At 38.0% G+C, this 19,705-nt stretch overlaps 1 protein-coding gene across 2 annotated transcripts in view; it reads left to right on the forward strand.

Moving 5' to 3' along the window:
- pax7a (paired box 7a) overlaps positions 1-19,408 on the forward strand; it is a 64,509-nt gene extending 45,101 nt beyond the window's left edge. Inside the window, exons 9-10 of one of the 2 annotated variants that reach the window (XM_056255324.1) lie at positions 15,905-16,148; positions 19,132-19,407. In XM_056255324.1, the coding sequence (XP_056111299.1) occupies positions 15,905-16,148; positions 19,132-19,247 (360 nt within the window). In that variant the 3' untranslated portion in view covers positions 19,248-19,407. Of the gene's footprint in view, positions 1-15,904; positions 16,149-19,131 lie in introns of both variants that reach the window. The other variant, XM_056255325.1, reaches the window with a different exon arrangement.
- The last annotated feature ends 297 nt before the right edge of the window (positions 19,409-19,705 follow it).

Genomic DNA, 19,705 nt, shown 5'->3' on the forward strand with positions numbered 1-19,705 from the left:
CATCAGTGCATTAGAAAGGTCTTTGTGTTCTACAGTAAAACTCTTTTAGGTTCCAAACGGAACTTTAAGCGTTCGGGTCACTTATTCTGTTTCTCAAACTTAGCACTGATTTTTGCAGATCATACATTTTAAGGAATAAACTTTGGCACATATGCTACTATTCAAAAGTTTGGGGTCAGGTTATTTATTTATTTAAAGAAATTAATACTTTGATTCAGCAGGGATGCATTGAATTGATTAAAAGTGACAGTACAGACATTTATAATGTTACAAAAGTTTAAATAAATGTTTTCTTTTGAACTTTCTATTCGTCAATGAAACCTGAAAGCATGGTAGGCCTATCACAGTTTCCACAAAAATATTAAGCAGCACAACATTTTTCGTCATTGATAATAATCAGAAATGTTTCTTGAGCAGCAAATCATCATTAGAGTGATTTCTGAAGGATCATGTGACACTGAAGACTGGAGTAATGATGCTGAAAATTCAGCTTTGATCACAGGAATAAATTACATTTTAAAATATATTCATATAGAAAACTGCTTTTTTAAATTGTAAAAATGTTTCACATCGTTACTGTTTTTATTGTATTTTTGATCAAATAAATGCAGCTTTTGTTTTGTTGGCATAAGAGATATCTTAAAAAAAAAATCTTACTGAGCTTTTGAATATAAAAGATTATTTTTGTTTGGTGGTTGATAAAAATAAATAAATAAATCCATTAGATTTACATTGAAGGAGGCTGAATGTCATGGAGACTTGAGGGTTGACTTTTGAGTTGGACCAGAAAGAAACCACTCAGAGCATCTTATAAACTGGAGCCGCATCGTGACGGAGGGTTTAGACAAAACCACTCACATTTACTATAAAATGCAAAAAAGAGTAGGTGTCTAATTGAAGATTCTAGTTCAGAAGAATAGAACTGTCAGGTGTTTTCAGAGGTGGCCATTCTCATGAGTTCAGGTCACGCCTGTCTGTGTTCTTTAACCTCCATCTTTGGCTTCCCAGCAGTCACCCGTTGAGTCCAATACTGACTCTCTCATCTCAAAGAAAAACAGTTCTGCTCTTTATTTATTTATTTCACAACACTTTTTCCTCCCCGTCCGCTTCCTTCAAGGCTGCTCAAGACAACTCTGTGTTGGTCTCTCTTTTTCCCTCCCTCTCCTTCCCCTGGAGAGGAAGACGCTGTTCCCGCCGTTCAGATGAAAGGCTACGGCGGACAATAAAAATGCTATTTAAATGCAAGGCTGTTTGTATGCGGGTGAGAGATATTTTCCCCTGCCGAAAGTGAGCTGCCGCATCCTGATAAATAGCAAATATAAGGGAATGCGATTTACATTTATCTTGCAGAGGCAGCCAATATAAATTTCAGCAAATCCTAGGAGATAGGGATTTAAAGGAGGGAACGACTGAGACCAATTCATATGCCGTGTGTCCCACGCAACTGGAAATGCCCATAATATGGAGAGCGTATAGCCACATATATACACACACACACACACACACACACACATACCGATCATATCTTCTATGTCAATTACTTAGAGACCACAACATGCTGAACGACTTATTTATTGTTTTAGCAGAGACCAAATCTATTATATATCATATAGTGTAATTTAAGTTTTTTAGATTTGTTACACTCTAAAAATGCCGGGTTGTTTCAACCCATGTTTGGGTCAAATATGGACAAACCAACCCATTGGTTTAAATTAAAACATTTTTTTTAACCCAACGGTTGGGTTTGTCCACATTTGACCCAAACATGGGTTGAAACAACCCGGCATTTTTCAGAGTGTAGTTGTAGTTTTTTTTATATAGTGACCCAACAAAGTTTTTGAACACTAAAGTCACTCTTTCAATGTCTGAATGTCATTGCATTAGGTAAAAAGATGTGAAATGCTAAAACAGCTGGTGTAGTGTTTAAAGACAGTCAGTATTGTGTGGTTTGTGGATTATGTTGATAGCTAATGTGATGAACTACATCTGTGTGAACTCGAGGAGAACTGACTTCATACATCCACTACAAATCACCAAAACACCAGCTGATTAAAAGACATTATGAAGTTAGTGAAGAGAAATGATCCTTGATATTCAATGCAATGAGATTCAGACATTTTTAAGGGTGACTCAAGTGTCCAAAAAGTGTTAGTAAAACACTATTTACGATGCTTAAGCGTATCAAGTTCAGAGGCACGTTCGGTATCTTTTTGGTTGCCGCCGCTACAGTTTATTGTCACTGTTGTAAAAGTGGATTTTAACACCTATTAGCAGGTGAAGCCGTTTTTTGCCAGGCAACCTTTGCCCGGTGAGGTTTTGCAGGGTCACCGTGGGGTTAAACGGACATAGATAAGCCTCCCTCGGTATCCCTTGGCTTTTTGGATGTCGTCTTAGTGAAATGTGCGTCGTGTTAGTTCCACATGCCACTCTGACAGGTGCACCGGTGTGATTAATACTCCAATGAGCAGTGTACCGAACTCAAACCCGCCATGCCAACCACACACATCTACACCCAAACACCGGCCGCCTCTCGGGTCGCCTCCGGACTGACCCTCGCTGGCTGAGCCGGGACACTGGCAGCCTCATGGGACAGCTGTCGTCTTGGTCTCCATGCTCTGGTCTCACTCGTTCAATGAAAGTTGTGTTTCACCCATTTTATCATCTGCCAGATGAAAGGTGTGCGTGTGATCGTGAAAAAGTGATTTGGGAAAATGATTTGAACTGTGATGATGTATGAGGCACGAACAGTTACGCACATAAGTTTGACCATGTAAAACCTGACATGTGAAATAACAGTGAAATAAGATTTTTGTTTTTAATGGAACAGTTTATTGAAGTATTAGACAAAGTATTAAAAAACATTGCACATGTGTTTTATGTTGCGCATCATGTTTGATGCATTAGGCTTTTATGACTCATATAGTGAGAATATTGAGCTCATTTGCGGAGGAAAACAGAAAATATTTTTTTGATGCAGATACTGAAATTGTTATGGTCAAAAAGTAAGATGAAATTTCTATAGCTTGTAAATCAGGGAGATCTTAATAACAGTATAACAGTTACATAAAATGCATATAAATTAGGGCTGTCAAACGATTAATCACAATTAATCGCATCCAAAATAAAAGTTTATGTGTTTACATAATATATGTGTGTGTACGGTGTATAATTATTTTGTATATAAATGCACACGTATACAATATATGTATATATTTAAGAAAAATATGTTATTTATATATAAAATGTTTATACAAAATATACATTATATATAGGCTACATTCAGTCTATATACAGTATATACATGCAAATATTTCTTAAATACACATGCATGTGTGGGTATTTATGTATTAAAAATAATTATACACAGTACACACACATATATTATGTAAACACAAACTTTTATTTTGGATGCGATTAATCGCGATTAATCGTTTGACAGCCCTAATATAAATATGTTGTCACTCTATATATCCCAATAATATGTCTTGTTATAATTATTTTTATGATCAAAACTCTAGTTTTTATTGTGGGTGGCAAAACATAAGATATATATATATATATATATATATATATATATACAGTATATTATTATTTTTTATTTTTATGTATTGATATTCAAGTAAACCTAAGTTGCTTCAGTCCAGTAGGTGTTCATCTTGAAATATTACTAACAATATACAAGTTATTCGATCATTTGATCAAAATCAGCAAAAAGACACGAGAACCACAAGTCGAAGGGAGGGGGAGGGAATGCTCCTTTACAATTACACTAAAACGCCTTTTACTGGCTAAAAATGAATAAACTATAAATCCGAGGACAGAAGGCATGTAGTAGATTGTGTGCAACAGGTTTTAAAGCAAAGTTTTGATCATGTTGATAAATTAGAGGCCTTAGAAATTCACATATCACATATGATACAGTATAGGGTTAATATTTAGTATTTAGGGCTTGTTCAGATCACTAACTCTACGTATAAGCAATAATAAAAGTTATGTTAGTCTTAGCAAACCCCAAGTTCAGTTGAGTTAGTCTATTTTTCCTCTCATGTTGGCTCACTTTCTGTAAAATGAGCCTGTAAGCGGTTGTCTCAGCTGGCTATCTCACACGAGCAGTTCTTTCCTCTTAGACTCCAGCTGAGCACTATTTCGCTATTTATTTACATGTAATTATTGCTGTGAGGTGCAGATATTAACACTGTCAAGAACAATTTGACCTGACATTTTTCACTGTGCTGATCCCCTGCTGATTTTAGCAAACAAACCTCCTGCCTCTCTCTCTCTCTCTCTCTCTCTCTCTCTCTTTCTCTCTGAGAGAGCTTTGGTGTGCGTTTCTGTGTGTGTGCGTGTGTGTGTGTGTGTGTGTGTGTGTGTGTGTGTGTGTGTGTGTGTGTGTGTGTGTGTGTGTGTGTGTGTGTGTGTGCATGCGTGCGTGTGTGTGTGGTTTGGCTTGTTCCTGGTGGCTGAATCCATCCCATACTCACTCAAGCATATCAGTGGAGAAGAATAGACTGTTGTGACTCCACACGTTGGCATATTAACCTTCAGTTGGCTGATAGACTGCGGCCATGATCTGTGGGGATATTTAAAATAGGGTATAAGGTCAGTATAAAAAGGTATAAGGTCATATGAAAAAACACCGACTTTATGCTTTTTTAAATTATAGATGCACTCAAATAGGACTTTTGGGTGATAATGTGCAAAAATAATAATAACTATTATTATTGCCGATTAAATATTTTTTTATATTATAAATATAAAAGCTTCTTATTCTGACAATCTATCAGTTATTGAATTTATCTGCTTATCTTGCTAAACATGCTTAGAAATAGAACAGAGATGTAGAAATATAGAAATTCTGGGCTATACAATGTGCTGAATTATTTTTATTTTTTTTTTGGCCAATATTATGCAAGTTTATATTTTCAGTTACTGAACTAGTTATTGGTCAGTTTTTATTTATTTTTATTTATATGTACAGCGACAGATTATAGATGCGCCATTGTATTTAAATATTGGGCAATACAATATGTAAAAAAAAATTATTTTATTAGTTATTGATCAGTTTTTGAATTGATCTGACCAGAGATAGATGCACCCATGTAGAAATATAGAAATGTAGTGCAATATTGATAACAGATTATGATAATCAATAGTGATGTAAAAAAAATTTAAGGATCCAATCTAGAATTGTACTGCTACACACTAAGTATCAAAATATTATAATGTACAGTAAAAAAAAAAAAATCATGCTTATGTTTATATAAAAGAATAGTGTGCTGACTGAATTGTAATAAGTCTGTTTTTGTGCTTCCAACGTCGGCCTAATCAAGTGATCATTTTAAAACACTAATCCTGGCCGATATGATGTGATCGCCAGTATATCATGCATGCCTGCATTAGATGCCTTTTCGAGCAGTGTTTGTCTGCGGCTGTCAGTGTGTTTGCTGACGTGAGGTGTGACTGACCCGAGGAGAGAGGTAGAGAGCATATGCACACTATTTAGTACAGTAAACATCCTCTGAGGACTGACAGCTTGTTTCAGCAGCCGATAATGGCTTTCATCTGTGTCCTGTATGTCAGCGCCCAGATTCTGTCAGTGTCAATCAGAGTGTAATGGAGCAGGATTATCACACACTCCCTTCTCCTCCAGAGGACCTGCCGCCCTGCTTCAAACTAGCTCCTAGAGACAGCATTTGAAGGAATCATGAGTATAAAGACTTCCAAAAGATTCAAAGGCAGCAATCCCAGAATGCACAGTGGAAACAGTCATCCAAGGGGGAATCTGTAAAATCATCATCATTCATTAACCCTTTCAGTCGCATACGATCCGACTCTTGGTGATTCTCTGGGCCATCCAACCCGATCTCACGGCAATTTGTACGAATTTTACGAGGTGGCTAATTCGCTCGTACCAATTCGTAAGATTTTTGCTAAATCGAACATATTTTACGAGTTGCCAGATTCGTATGAATTCGTTCAAATAACCTATCCCTGACCCCGCCCCTAAACCTACCCATCACGTTAGACAAATCGTACGAGTGAGATCGTACGAAATCTTATACGAATTAGCCACCTTTTAATCACTGTGAGATAGCGTTGGGCCATCCATGAATTTCTTGGCGATGTTTTTTCAGGCGTAGGTCGCCAGGTCTCCCCCCAACACTCCCCATTACATGGCTTGGGACTCACACTCACGCATTCACACCTATGGATAATTTAGCATCTCCAATTCCCCTATAGTGCATGTTTTTTTGTTTTTTTTTGTGTGGGAAACCGGAGCACCGGGAGAAAACCCATGCAGACACAGGGAGAACATGCAAACTCCACACAGAAGACTCAGCCGGGACTCGAACCAAACACCTTGCTGTGAGAAGAAAGTGCCACACTGAACCTTAGAAAAATGCTAATGCTAAACTCTATTGAAAGTCAATTGTAGAGTGTTCCAAATCAGTCACTTATTATGTTCCATTTTGGTTGTGCTGTGTTAGAAGGCTACTGACTCTTTAGGAACAGAGCTACTGTTTCTGCAATGTGAAAGCTATAGATGGCTTAGTTTATTGTGACAGGAACGTTCTAGTTGTGTCATAGTGCATGTCTGTATTCTACTCCTTCATTTTCTCACCTCTCTCTGTCCATCTTTCTCATTTCACTTTCACCCAATTTCTGTCCCCTCTTTCTCTTCCTCGTATCTCTCTCCTTCCCTTCTCTATTCAGAAGCCTCTTTTCAGTTTTGATTAATGTGCTTTGGCCAATTACGGCTGTGAACAGCGAGCGGCCCCGTCATCTGTTCTGTGTCAGCAGTCAGGCTGGCTCAGGGCTCCCAGGCTGCTTAATTGGCCCTCGCTCCCCTTCCACCGTGACCAAAAGCCTCTAATTGAATTTATGCAACCACTGTTATTTTTAAATAGTCATTTTGTCTCAGATGAGCACCACTATGGCAAGTGTAGAGCGGTTAAGCCATAGTCTTGTTAAAAAGACAATCCGTGTGGATTATATAGAGAGATTAAAAAACAATATATATATATATATATATATATTGGTTTTTTATATATATGTTTTTTTTTTTTTTTTTAAATGTCCCCCCAAATAATTTATATTACTTTAATTGGCCATGATTAATGGTCAACCTGGAATGTGTTTTTAAATATCTATAAAAGCAGGGTGGTCCAATAAAAATATTTTATATTAAAAAGCATTTTAATATTACATATAAACAAATGTTTTTTTTACAATGTTTAGCATTTGTTTTTTAAACAATGTTAATGTCTTTTAACTCAATAAAAGTTGTATTTATTATTTATGTTACTCAATATCTATTTACAATAATAAAGTATAAAAAATTACAACAATAAAGTATTAAATATTAAAAAATATTTTAAAATTAAAATATTTGTCTTTTTTTAAAATTATACTTATTACAAATAAATATTACTCAGTACTTAGCCTATTTAAACTTAATACAAATTTTGTTTTTAAATATTATTTTTTTAGATGTCATTTGATACGGCTCTTGGTTAATTTCGTAACAGACACGAGTAAGAATGAACATTTCTGTTAAATGACCAAGTCGCGAGTGACGAAAATATAAAAAATTGCAAAATATTGGACAATGAATTGGTCTAACTGACCAATATGTTGGTCTAAATCAATTGCAGTATTAAACTAAATATTGACATTGGTGTGCCTGAAACATTTTTCATAATTTCACTAAATTGATTGCTGAATTATTCCCCAAGATTCTCTATTTTACATTACTCTGCAGTAATCCTGAATGGGTGTCAGTCGAAGGGGTTGATAAATTGCAGAAAGCGTTATTTGCCATAATCTTGGCCCCAGGACTGTCCTTTTGAAACACACACTAACAATCGACAGCAGGAGTGTGAAAAACCGCTCACAATTTCCAGTGCAGGCGACTATCAGTCGCACAGATCTGTGAAGGGAAGAGATGATATTCTGTCAGTCTCAGATAACTTACACACACTGAGTGGGCTTATTCCCCTCCGTCTGCCCTCCTGACCTGTACTAAACTTGAAGGTACCACTGGAGGGCATTGGGGTTGGGGGAAGTTAGTGGTGAGAGGAACTCTCTAATCCACTCTGGGCTAGATTAAGAGTAGTGTGCATGTGTGTGTGTGTTGGCCGAGAGCCTGGCGAGGGTGCAGAGGCCTGTGCTATCTGCTCTGTTGGCAGGCTGGCCCTAAGGCAAACTCAGTCCTACTGGCGTCTTTGTACTCTTAAAAAAAAACCCTGTCTCTCCAAACCCCCTCCTCAAATCCCTCTATCTGTCTGCCATCCCTGCGTTTCTCTCTTTGGATCTGCTGCTTCATTTATCTTTAGTATATTTAGTATGTTTAATTTTGAAATGTTGTATGTCTGTTTTATAGCTCGGTGATCAGATTTAGATGCCATATTTAATTTGACATGTACAACAAGCTCTTGAAAGAGCATAAGGCATATTTGTAATAACACAACAGAGGTCAGAAAGAGACACTAAAAGATATTTGTTATATTTTTTTAATTATTGTTGGATGTTGCGGAAGTGCAAATGTGTCTAGGGTTCTATATAGAACTTTAGGGTTCTTGACTCAGTTTTAAAGAACACTTCATGCCAGAAAGGTTCTAGTAAGGACAAATTAATAGCTATAACGTTATTTTTAATACTTAATATAGAGGAAGTAATAGTCCCATTTTCCAATACAAATTTGTTTCTTCTGGTGAACATGTAAAATTGAGTGCATGTGCAGTTGTAGCGCCAGCTTAATGTTTGGCTTTTGGGAAAATTGCCTCTTGAAACATTGTCATCTGCACCAGACAGATTCCTTTTAGCTCCGCAGTTGTCGAGCTGTTTCTCCAGAGCTTGACTAAACACGAAAGGACTCGTCGTACATTTAAGCAGACAAAAAAAAAGTATAATTTGACTGTTAAGGAAATTAGAGTGGTATGAAAGAATCCCTTTTAGTGTGTTGCACATGCACTATTTGTTTATCTGAAAGGATGCACATTGTATCAATTTACAATTCTGGGTTTGCGCCGCCTCAGGCTGGAGGGTCTCAGAAGTTGGAGAATTAATTAGTTTTTTTATTATTATTTATGGAGTAATCTATTTGGAGAGAGGAAGGCATTGCTTGTGGGCTGTGTCCTTTAAACACTGGAGCCCTGACTTCCATTATCTGCCGCGCACACGACGCACAACAAACCAGAAAAGAGCTGCGGAAGATATAGTCCAATAGAGAAACAAAGGAAAGAAATGTATAGTCTTCTTGGGAGGGGGGATTCAAGTATGTGAAATGAGGGTTTATTTAGTTGGTGAACTACAGGCTGCGTTTGCCGGAGGTGCTTGTTTTGCCATGGAGTCTGATATGTCACACACTCCCATATCAGATTAATAGTCTGAATGATATTGATTTTTGTTTATTTAGCTGCGTTAATGTTCTGGGTTGGGTAGATTTGTAATACAATCTCAGCTGAGCTTAATCTTTCCCCTGCAGCGAAGTTCAGCGGTTACGCCTCTTCTGGTCAAGGTGCGTCAAGGTCACAGTTTCCCAATGTGTAACTATAACAGTTTAAAAAGCTGTTGAACACAGAACAACACAAAGGAAATGTTTTTGGTCAGTTTAATTAAGGATCCAATGTCTCTTAATTGGCCCTTGTGCCTTGTATGAATCCTATAGAGGTCAAGGTTTGCCTGGTTAGCCTGGTTAGCATAGCGTTAGCATAGCGTCCCGGCGTTGGTATATGCCATAACTAGACCTTTCCTCAATGATGTCCATTCAAAATTCACTTAATACGACCTATAAACTGATAAATATTTCAGTATGTTGTAGATGTTTTGCCAGAGACCTTTTTGGGGAGCTCTTAATGCAATAAACAAAAGAAAATGCCAAAAATATAACTTTTTGCAGTTTTTACTGTATCACATCATAAACATTCACACATATCGCACACAAAAAAAGGATGACTGAATAATTAGCCTTGTTCCAAATCCTACTGAGCTGTCAGCATTTTATGTCCTTATAGTTGAGAAGACTAGTCCAAAAGTTTACTTTGTGCAGCTTTCTAAGATTTTGATCAGTTCAAAGTATTGCTATTAGCTTAGCATTATGCTAATGTTAGGATTCTCCTTGGGAATCAAATAGTAAGCCATTTTTTCTAGTATTATTTTGTGTAGCATGCCTGTTGCACAATGTTTCTGCGTAGCATTTGAAATCATCAAAATTGTGAAATTGAGGACTGATCCATAGCAAAATCAGAGTCTGTGGTGGCAAACAGTTTGCTCCATAACATATTCACCAGGGAAAACAGATTAAATATATAAACTGAAACCAACAGTAACTTTATTGAGAAAGCATACTTTTCTGTTGATGTGAAATGTACCCCCAATTAGCCGTTTAGGATGCTTTCTACAATGTGGTGTGAAGTATTTTATCTGTTAAGTGTAACATTACAAAATGTGATAACAGCTCTATCTTTCCAGCAAAAGTCCAGAGATGTCCCTTCATTCGCTCTCTAAAGGAGGTCAATGCGGCTCTGTCGAGGAAGCGCTGCTGGAATTTGGTGCTTTATAATTAGAAGCGCTGATAGAGGAGTCAGTCCTGATTGTCTGCCGCTTTAATTTAATGTGCATATAAAGAAGGAAGCAGTGTAATCAAGCTTCAATTAACCGTTGACTAAATCTGTCCCACCCCTGCAGCTGCCGTCACGGCCCCCTCGTGTGGCCACCAACAAGGGCTACTTGTGCTTTCCATTCACTAATCTGCTATAATCAGGAAACGTATGAATCTTCCAGCCATATGGCCACATCTCATGTGTCTCTTATAAAGACACGGCAATGAATCTCCCACTTATGTGGATGCATGTCACATGTGCGTGGAAGGGGCTTCCATACTGATAGAATTAGCTTAAGGAAACCACTAACCAGAGTTATGCGTCCGATGTGCCTCAAGTCTTCCATATTTCCTGCAAGACATTTTGGGAATATTTATCATAATGTGACTCATTTCCCCCGTCCGCTCGCGTGTGCCGCGTCGTCACCGAGCACAAGCGGTTGATTTTTTTTTGGTTAGCCGATGTCGCCATGTGAACTGCGTTTAAACTCACACATGTATGGGTTTGTGTGTGTCACGTCTGTGTGTGTTTAACCAGCTCCGCGATGGTCTAATTGGTTTAGCAGCCAAAGGGAGTCAAAGGGCAGCGTAGCGTATCGAGACGCAACGTGAACCTGATGCTGGGAAGGATGCTTTCTGTCGCCTGAGAGGGAAGACCATGTGTGAGGCTTCCTGGAAAACACTTCTCCAGCCCCAAACACGATTTCATCTTTCTCTCTTATGCGTTTTTTTTTTTACATGATACGTTTTCTTGTTGACCAGACCCCTTCTTTTCTATGTTGTAGAGCAACATAGCTAGAATATAGTTGACTAAATTGACCGCTTTGCAATGAAATACTAGTTTCCTGCATACTGTATGCATCACAGTGTTGGGCATGTTACTTTTAAAAAGTAATTAGTTACAGTTACTAGTTACTACTTCCAAAAAGTAACTAAATTAGTTACTCAGTTACAAATTTTAAAAGTAACTAGTTACTTAAGAAAGTAACTATTGCGTTACTTTCAAGTACAATTAAATTTTAAATGCTCAAATGTGACCCCACCTCTACCCCTCTTTAACGGAACTTACAATACATGTGCATGTTCAATTATTTATGATAAATCTGAATATTATAATGAAATGGACACTTAGTACAATACATTATTAACAGAAACATGAAACATTGTACACACATCTAAAAAAAAAAAATGTTGCTGTGGGACAAAGTGAGACTAGCCTCCAATCAAATGCCATGTAGATATTATGTTTATATAGTGGATCAATGCAAATAACACAATAGATGTTTTGGAACTTTTGATATGTATTGCCCCTCAAGAGTAGCCTAGAAATCTAGACGCATCCTAGCGGCAGCGAAATGTGGTCTAGCAACTCTCCATAGGCTTTTGAGCTGGAAAAAACAAAAACTGGTCAGGCCAATCACATCGTGTATAGAGTCGGCGGGCGGGCTTAACACAATGACGGCACAGTTCATGACGTTCCGCGTGATTTCCATAGGTGATTTTCCTGCTACTTGAAAACAAGATGCAGCGGTCTTTCGAATCGGCTTTGGCCGCGACTCTGGAGGACTTGGAGTTAAGAGAACGTCACTTTAAGTCATTCTTAAAAAAGGAAGATGTGTTCGGAGTTTTGCCGACCTGATACGGCAAAAGTTTAATATATCATTAGCTCCGCTGGTGGAAAAATGCATGGGACTCACTCATCCACAACCGTTCGTTGCTCTGGTTGGTTGTAGCGTTATCCTATTGCGTGTGCAGAGGGATTTTGAAAGGTAACCGTTTATCCCGCCCCTCGGATTGAGGCATGTCAATGGAGAGTTCCCAGACCTAACATCTTGATGTAGGTCTGGCATGCCAGGCTACCTCAAGAGGCCACAACTGGGCAAAATTAAATTAAGCTTGTTAAGCTCGTCGCCATACCTGTCTCTCGTTGACTGACTGGCTACTGGCTTGCTTGTGTTGTTCATTGTGTGTCCTGTCCTGTCCGACTATGCGTTATGATGGGTCGTTCGTGATGATGGATCGACTCGTTCGCGAATGAGCTTTTGATGGGTCGTTCGCGATTCGCGAATGAGGCGACTCTAAGAGCCGGCTCTTTTAGGTGAACGTCGGGAGCTGGCTCGCATATCTGAAGAGCCGACTCTATTTTTACAAATTTAGCCTATAGAAATTAAATAATTATGTAAAAAATATATATATATATTATAGTCAAAGTCATTTAAAGAGCCGTTTGTGAGCCAAAAGAGCCGGCTCTTTTCAGTGAGCTGAGTCAAAAGTGCCGAATGCCTACTACTATGCGTGCTTTCGAACACCCGCCCAACTCTACCTCTGATTGGCTTACAATGACATTTTACTCTACCTCAGTCGTCAGCATGCGCTTGTCTCGTGCTCTGCCCACTAACCAAGGAAGAACAGTAAAAAAAGTATTTGCCTCTCGCTCAGAGATCTAGTTGGTCTGATGAAAAAAAAACCCAGCTTCATCAGTTATAATAACGCGCAGCGTTTTTTGGCAGTAACGGGAACGGCGTTATTAAGATGAGAAGAGTAATCAATTAGATTACTCGTTACTGGAAAAAGTAATGCCGTTAGTTATTCCCATCACTGATGCATCATAATATTTGTAAAATATTTTGCTATTTTTACATTTACATTTTTTATTTTGGGCCTATTAAAGGTGAATTATTTGATTAAAAACCTAGAATAAAAACATTTATTTATTTATTATGTGATAATTGCTCATAAAATCACAATTTAATGCAGACATTTATGTACCAATGGCTTTATAGACGATTGACACAAAATGTGGTTTGTGTTTCATGCATGCCGTCCATTGTGTGAAATTGTATACTTAATAATAGTAGTCGTTGTCACTTGATCTTACTAACGTTTAGTATGCCGTTTGGAAGTGTAATAATGATCGTAGAAATTATTAAACATGTGTAAATCATGGTTGTTATCGATTCCGGTTCATTCCCGGACACTAGGAATGTCAAGTCAGGTGCATTGCATTGTGGAATACAATATGTACAGTATATTCTGATGGTATACACATTTTGATGAATTTAGAAGGTCAAAATAGGTCAAACTTAGTCATTGATTGAGTTTGCCAATGAATAATACACATGTTTGGGTCAAATATAACCGTTGGGTTTAAAATTGAATAACAAAATGTAAACCAACTGTTGGGTTTGTATATATTTGACCCAAACATGGGTTGAAACAACCCAGCATTTGTAATAACTGTGAAAGTATTGTTCCCTTTCGTTGTCACTCCGAGTTCCGTCGGATGACGACGAATGGGGTTTCCCATTCGTCGTCCCATGCGTCCCATGGGTTTCCAATTCGTCGTCCCATGCATTTTTCTACTCAGGGAACGAGGGTTACATCCGTAACCGAGACGTTTCTCAATTCACAAACAAGCATCTTGAGCTCACATCAGTGTTAGTTGAAGAGCCGGGCCTGTGTGTTCGGGATGGGAGATCATGCACTTCTGTTCAGACCGCTGCTCATTATTATTCATGAGCGTGGGGGTGTTTCTGGAGCCTGGGGGCGGGATTATCTTCTCCCTCAGTGCTTGTTGTGCTGGAGGCCTCGGTGCAGGGGTCTGATGGGTCTGGCCTCGCTCCCCGTCTCTTTCTTTTGCTCTATCACTCTCTCTGGCCGCTTCGAATCACTCTGGGACGCTGGCTGTGCTTCATTCTCCGTCCCTTCCCTCCGTTTGCACTCAGAGAATGACCTCATATTCTTGAGCACAACTATATATTCTGCTGTCTAATGGTTGCAGAAAAGCCAACTGTGGTTTATTGGTCATTTTACACGAGTGGTTTCCATAGTTCCTAAACCACTGGCAGAGGTACCCAGTCTTTGATGCCTTTTGAGGGGACTCAATTAGCTCGTATAGGGTCTAACCCAGCACAACAGGAACTACCAGTGATGTGAGTGTACGTTGATTGGCTGAAACACCGGCACCTGCCATTTTTAACCCTCTGGTGCTCTTCGGTCAAAAATGTGGTTTTTGTTTTACTTTTTTACTTCATCGAAATGGTACGAAACTTGGTAAAGGTTTTGGCACTTGCTATGTGAACACACACACAAAAAAATATTGGACATGATTCTAAAAGGTAAAATGATCCTGAAAAAAATAGTCACACTTGTGCTCCTCGCTGTCAAAAATTAGCGCATTGGAAATGAATGGGAGACGAATTTCATCTAGTGACAACTTTTGGTACTGCGGCCAAACAAAATCTTACTGAAAGCTCTTTTTTGAGATATCAACCTCAAATTTGGAACACAACTTGTTTAGGTTTACAGTTTTCGAGTAAAACGTGTTTTTGAAAATATATATTTCATATAAAAATTTAACATAGTATTTTTGTGCATTTTTCATAACAATAAGCTTAAAATTCTTTAACTTTTTTTAAATTCACTTTTTTTATTATTATTACTTTTTTCCCTTCAATAATAATCTGCCAAGGGTCTTCTTTGAAAAGAGACTTAAGTTTGTGCTCTAAAGCATTCAAAAATAACGACAGTTTAAGTTGGAAATTTAATTTTCACGTCTAAGTGAATAAATGGATTATAAATATAGATTAAATATAATTTAGTACCATAAAATCCCATAAAAATACAAAATAAAAAACATTATCAAACTAAAATATAGTACATTCATTTCATTGAAATAAAAAAAAATCTGTCATTTTTTACCGTTACGCGAAGAGCACCAGAGAAGCCATGTAAACACACAGTTTACTTACTCCACAAACTAAATCCCTGAACATGGAAAACAGCAAAAGATGCCTCGACGCATTTAATTTAATATTCAACAATAATATTGATCTGCCTGCATTGATGCCATTATATGAGAACTAATCTGAGCTGGACGATGACATCACTGTTTTCTCCAGAGCGGCTATATACAGTTTATAAATTAACTAAATTAATAACTTTTTTACAACAAAAATGAAACATCACTGAACTTACTTAAGCTGGACTGTGATGCTTTTTTCTGCTGGAAAAAAACTTTGTTGCATTATTTTCCTGTCATCTCTGTAAAGCTTGACTTGACTTGAAGTCCAGGCACTTCTCCACCTTTACACTAAGGAGATGTTGATGTTGTTGCCTAAGGGCAACATATAGTTTTTCTTAGTGTGAAGAATTTGAATAATCTATGGAACCTTTTCCCACTATAAAGCACCCTATTGTTATATAGAAATGTGTATGCATAAATATTTATGTTGGGCAGAATTAGATGCAAACCAGCGGATCCGTCTCTAAACACCCGCCTTTGTCTCTGTGTCTCTCTAGGTGATGAGTATTTTGAGTAACCCCAGTGCCGTCCCGTCCCAGTCTCAGCACGATTTCTCCATCTCTCCTCTCCACGGTGGTCTGGAGGCATCTAACTCGATCTCAGCGAGCTGTAGCCAGCGTTCAGACACCATCAAGGACAGTCTGGCCTCGTCCCAGTCCTACTGTCCCCCCACATACAGCGCCACCAGCTACAGCGTGGACCCCGTCACTGCTGGATACCAGTACAGCCAGTACGGCCAGAGTACGTATACCTTCCCGCCATCAAACACTCTGTATATATGACTAAATGTCTAATGTTGTAAATGCCGGTAAATTTTTAAAATGTTTTTGAAAGTCTCGTCTGCTCACAAAGCCTGGGTTTATTTGATCAAAAATACAGTAAAATATAGGTCAATATATTTCATAATATACAGTGAAATATTATGACAATTTAAAATAACCGTCTTTTATGTGTTTCCGCCACTCAAAAAAATGAAAAAGTGACTTTTTATCTCGCAATTCTCGAAATTGCAAGTGAGATAAAAAGTTGCAATTACATTTTTTTATTCTGAATGTAAAATGTATTTTATTCCTGTGATCAAATCTGAATTTTCAGCATCATTACTCCAGTCTTCAGTGTCACATGATCCTTCAGAAATCACTCTAATATGATGATTTTCTTCTCAAGAAACATTTCTGATTATTATCAATGTTGAAATCAGTTGTGCTGCTTAATTTTTTATTTTTTTATTTTTGTCATGATTCATTTGTTTTTCAGGATTCTTGGATGAATAGAAAGTTCAAAAGAACAGCATATACAAATATTTAAAATAGGAATATTTTGTAACATTGTAATTGTGTTTACTGTCACCTTAATGAATAAATGTTTTAAATTCTGTAAAAAATATCTTACTGACCCCCAACTTTTAAACAATAGTAATATATCTCTGTTAAGACAATTAAATGTTAAGGCTTTTTTTTTTTAGACTGTGGCAATAAAGTAATGAAAACCGTTCATCGTCTACTTTATAGTTTGGTCTATAGCTTGTGTTTGGTGCAAAAGCCATGTAGCCCATTTGAAAATCAGCTTAATAAAGTCAAGCTACTTGTTTTTCCGTAAACTGCCTCTGTATTTATTCTTTATTTTTGAGAGAAATTTAAACTTTTATCCCACACGGAATCATTCAATTGGCCATTAAGCCATTTATAATGTTAAGCATCAGATCATCATATTAGAGTGATTTCTGAAGGATCATGTGACACTGAAGACTGGAGTAATGATGCTGAAAATTCAGCTTTGATCACAGGAATATATTACAGTTTACAATATATTCAAATAGAGTTCAAATAAGTTATTTGTAATTGTAATATTTCACAATATTGCTGTTTTTACTGTATTTTGGAGCTGTATCTTTTCAGTAGGGAAGCCATTATTGTTTTATCACATCCGAGTTATAGTTTATTTCCTCTCGGCCGCTGAGGGTGAGCAGTGCCCGACACTGACCATCTCAGGACACTCTGACCCCTCTGCCCATCAGACACATGCTCCTGATAAAGACCCCGGCATCGGCCCCGGGCTCCTCTGTTAGTCACAGCACTCTTCCCTTGACTGGGACACGGGCACTTCAAAGCCCACTTTACACCCCTAGGGTCCTAATGTCCTTTTATTCACCTCTCTCACACACACGCGCACACGCACACACACACACACACACACACACACACACACACACACACACACACACACACACACACACACACACACACACACACACACACACACACACACACACACACACACACACACACACACACACACACACACACACACACACACACACACACAAGCTTCAGGACAGGAAAGAATTGATTGATTAAATTAACATAATCAGAGGCTGATGTTGCCACAGAAGTCAGTGGCTTCTCTCTCCTGCCATTAGATGTGTGTTTTGTTACGTATATGTCCAACAAGCTTTTGAATGGTAGTGTTGAGGTTATCTAAAACTCTCTTTAAGGGTGTCTTCAAAGGTAAAAATGGTTAAAACTGCATAAAGTTTTCTGTTAAGGTGTAGGTTGCTAGTTTGGGTTAGTCTGTCTGTAGTCATTATAATGAGGTAGGAACAACAGAGGTCTATGGGTTGTCTTCAGTTAGATAACTAGATAAATGTGTGGGTGTGTGAAGTAGTGTCAGGTCCATCAGAAGGTGCAGAAGGCTTGATTGAAGAGATCTGACGAGCGAGTGTCAGGTTAATTATGAGTGAGATTGAGAGGACTGATCTGTTTAATGAGTCAGATGAGAGAGCTGCTGGAAATGAGGCGAGTATGAAGCATGAAATCTCAAACGCTTAGTGTAATAAAGACTGACACACTCACACACACACACACACTGAGCTGAATGAATGACACCAGGCCTTCTCTGTCTCTTTGGCCCTTGAATGGCTAAATGCTCAATTTAGTGTGTGCGTTATCTTTCATTACTCTTTATTTGAGTAAACACTCTGGTCAGAGGTTTAAAAAAGTGACCGATGACGGTATTAAACGTGTAATGTTGTCCTACACTATAAATGTGGATTGTGAGAGTGATATGAGGTTTGAATCACAAATGAGTGATTCGATGAGTCGGTTCTATTTGAATGATTCGGTTGGACCAGTGTTGTTATTAACTAAAACTAAAACTATTAAAAATGGCTTTCAATAATAGAAATAAAGCTGAAACAAAATAAAAATGTTAATTGAAAAACTTAAAAAACTTGAGGACTTGTACTCATCAACTGAAATAAGTTGAAGTAATAAAATTACTAAAACAAATCAAATAAAAATAAACCTAAATATGAATCTAAAAAACTAAGGTGCAACAAAATTACTAAAATTTTAACTATTAAAACACTGGATTCACAATACGGAGATGTTAAATAACATCATTTGGCACTTGTTTTTCATTTTGTGAGCATAAATAGGTCGTTTACGGTAAAAACAACCAATATATAACGAAAAATGAAAAGCATTGTGATTTTGCATGTGTTTGTGTGATTTTGCATCTGTCCATTTCATAAAACAACAGTGCATGTTTTTAACAATGGACATTTGGACAGTTTTTGAACCGTTCGTTGAAACAAACCATTTGAACGAAGCAGAATGAAGACCTTCCGAATGCTAGTGGTGTTTCATTAATGCATAGATTGCTGTGAGATTGCTTTTATGTGGAACTTGCTGCTCATGCCAGTGTGTCTGTGTGTTTCCCACAGCCGCTGTGGACTACCTGGCCAAGAATGTGAGTCTGTCGACTCAGAGAAGGATGAAGCTGGGCGATCATTCGGCAGTGCTGGGACTCCTCCAGGTGGAGACAGGACAGGCTTACTGAGTCAAACACACCTTCACACACCTCCTGAGCTCCCCCAGCTGGAGCTCTTTACCGCGTCAGCCGGCACAAGCGTGCGAGGGGTTTTTCTCCGATTCCCAAGACAAGACTCTTGCCATTCCTTTTGACGTGACCTTCTCGTGATTCTGGGCTTGTCACGGACCTCTAACTCGGACAAGAGGACCAGCTCGACGGACAGCAAGAACGCATTCCCAGCCATTTTCCAAAACGTACTTTCACCTCGCTGTGCATAGTTGTGTATGAATCAGTGTCATTACAACGGATAATCTCGCTTGTTTTCTATCGGTATTGTTATTACGATTGCCCTTACAGTTGCTGTAATTATGATTATCGTAGCTATTGTTTTCGTTTCGTTGTTTCAAGATCCACACGTAGCATTTTTTATTCATTTGAACACAACGTTTTTTTTTACGTGAAATGCTAGCAGTGGGCTAGTGTGT

This window comes from Rhinichthys klamathensis, unplaced genomic scaffold, assembly GCF_029890125.1.
Source record: "Rhinichthys klamathensis goyatoka isolate OS25496 unplaced genomic scaffold, OSU_Roscu_1.1 h1tg000120l_1, whole genome shotgun sequence".
NCBI classification, from domain to species: Eukaryota; Metazoa; Chordata; class Actinopteri; order Cypriniformes; family Leuciscidae; genus Rhinichthys; species Rhinichthys klamathensis.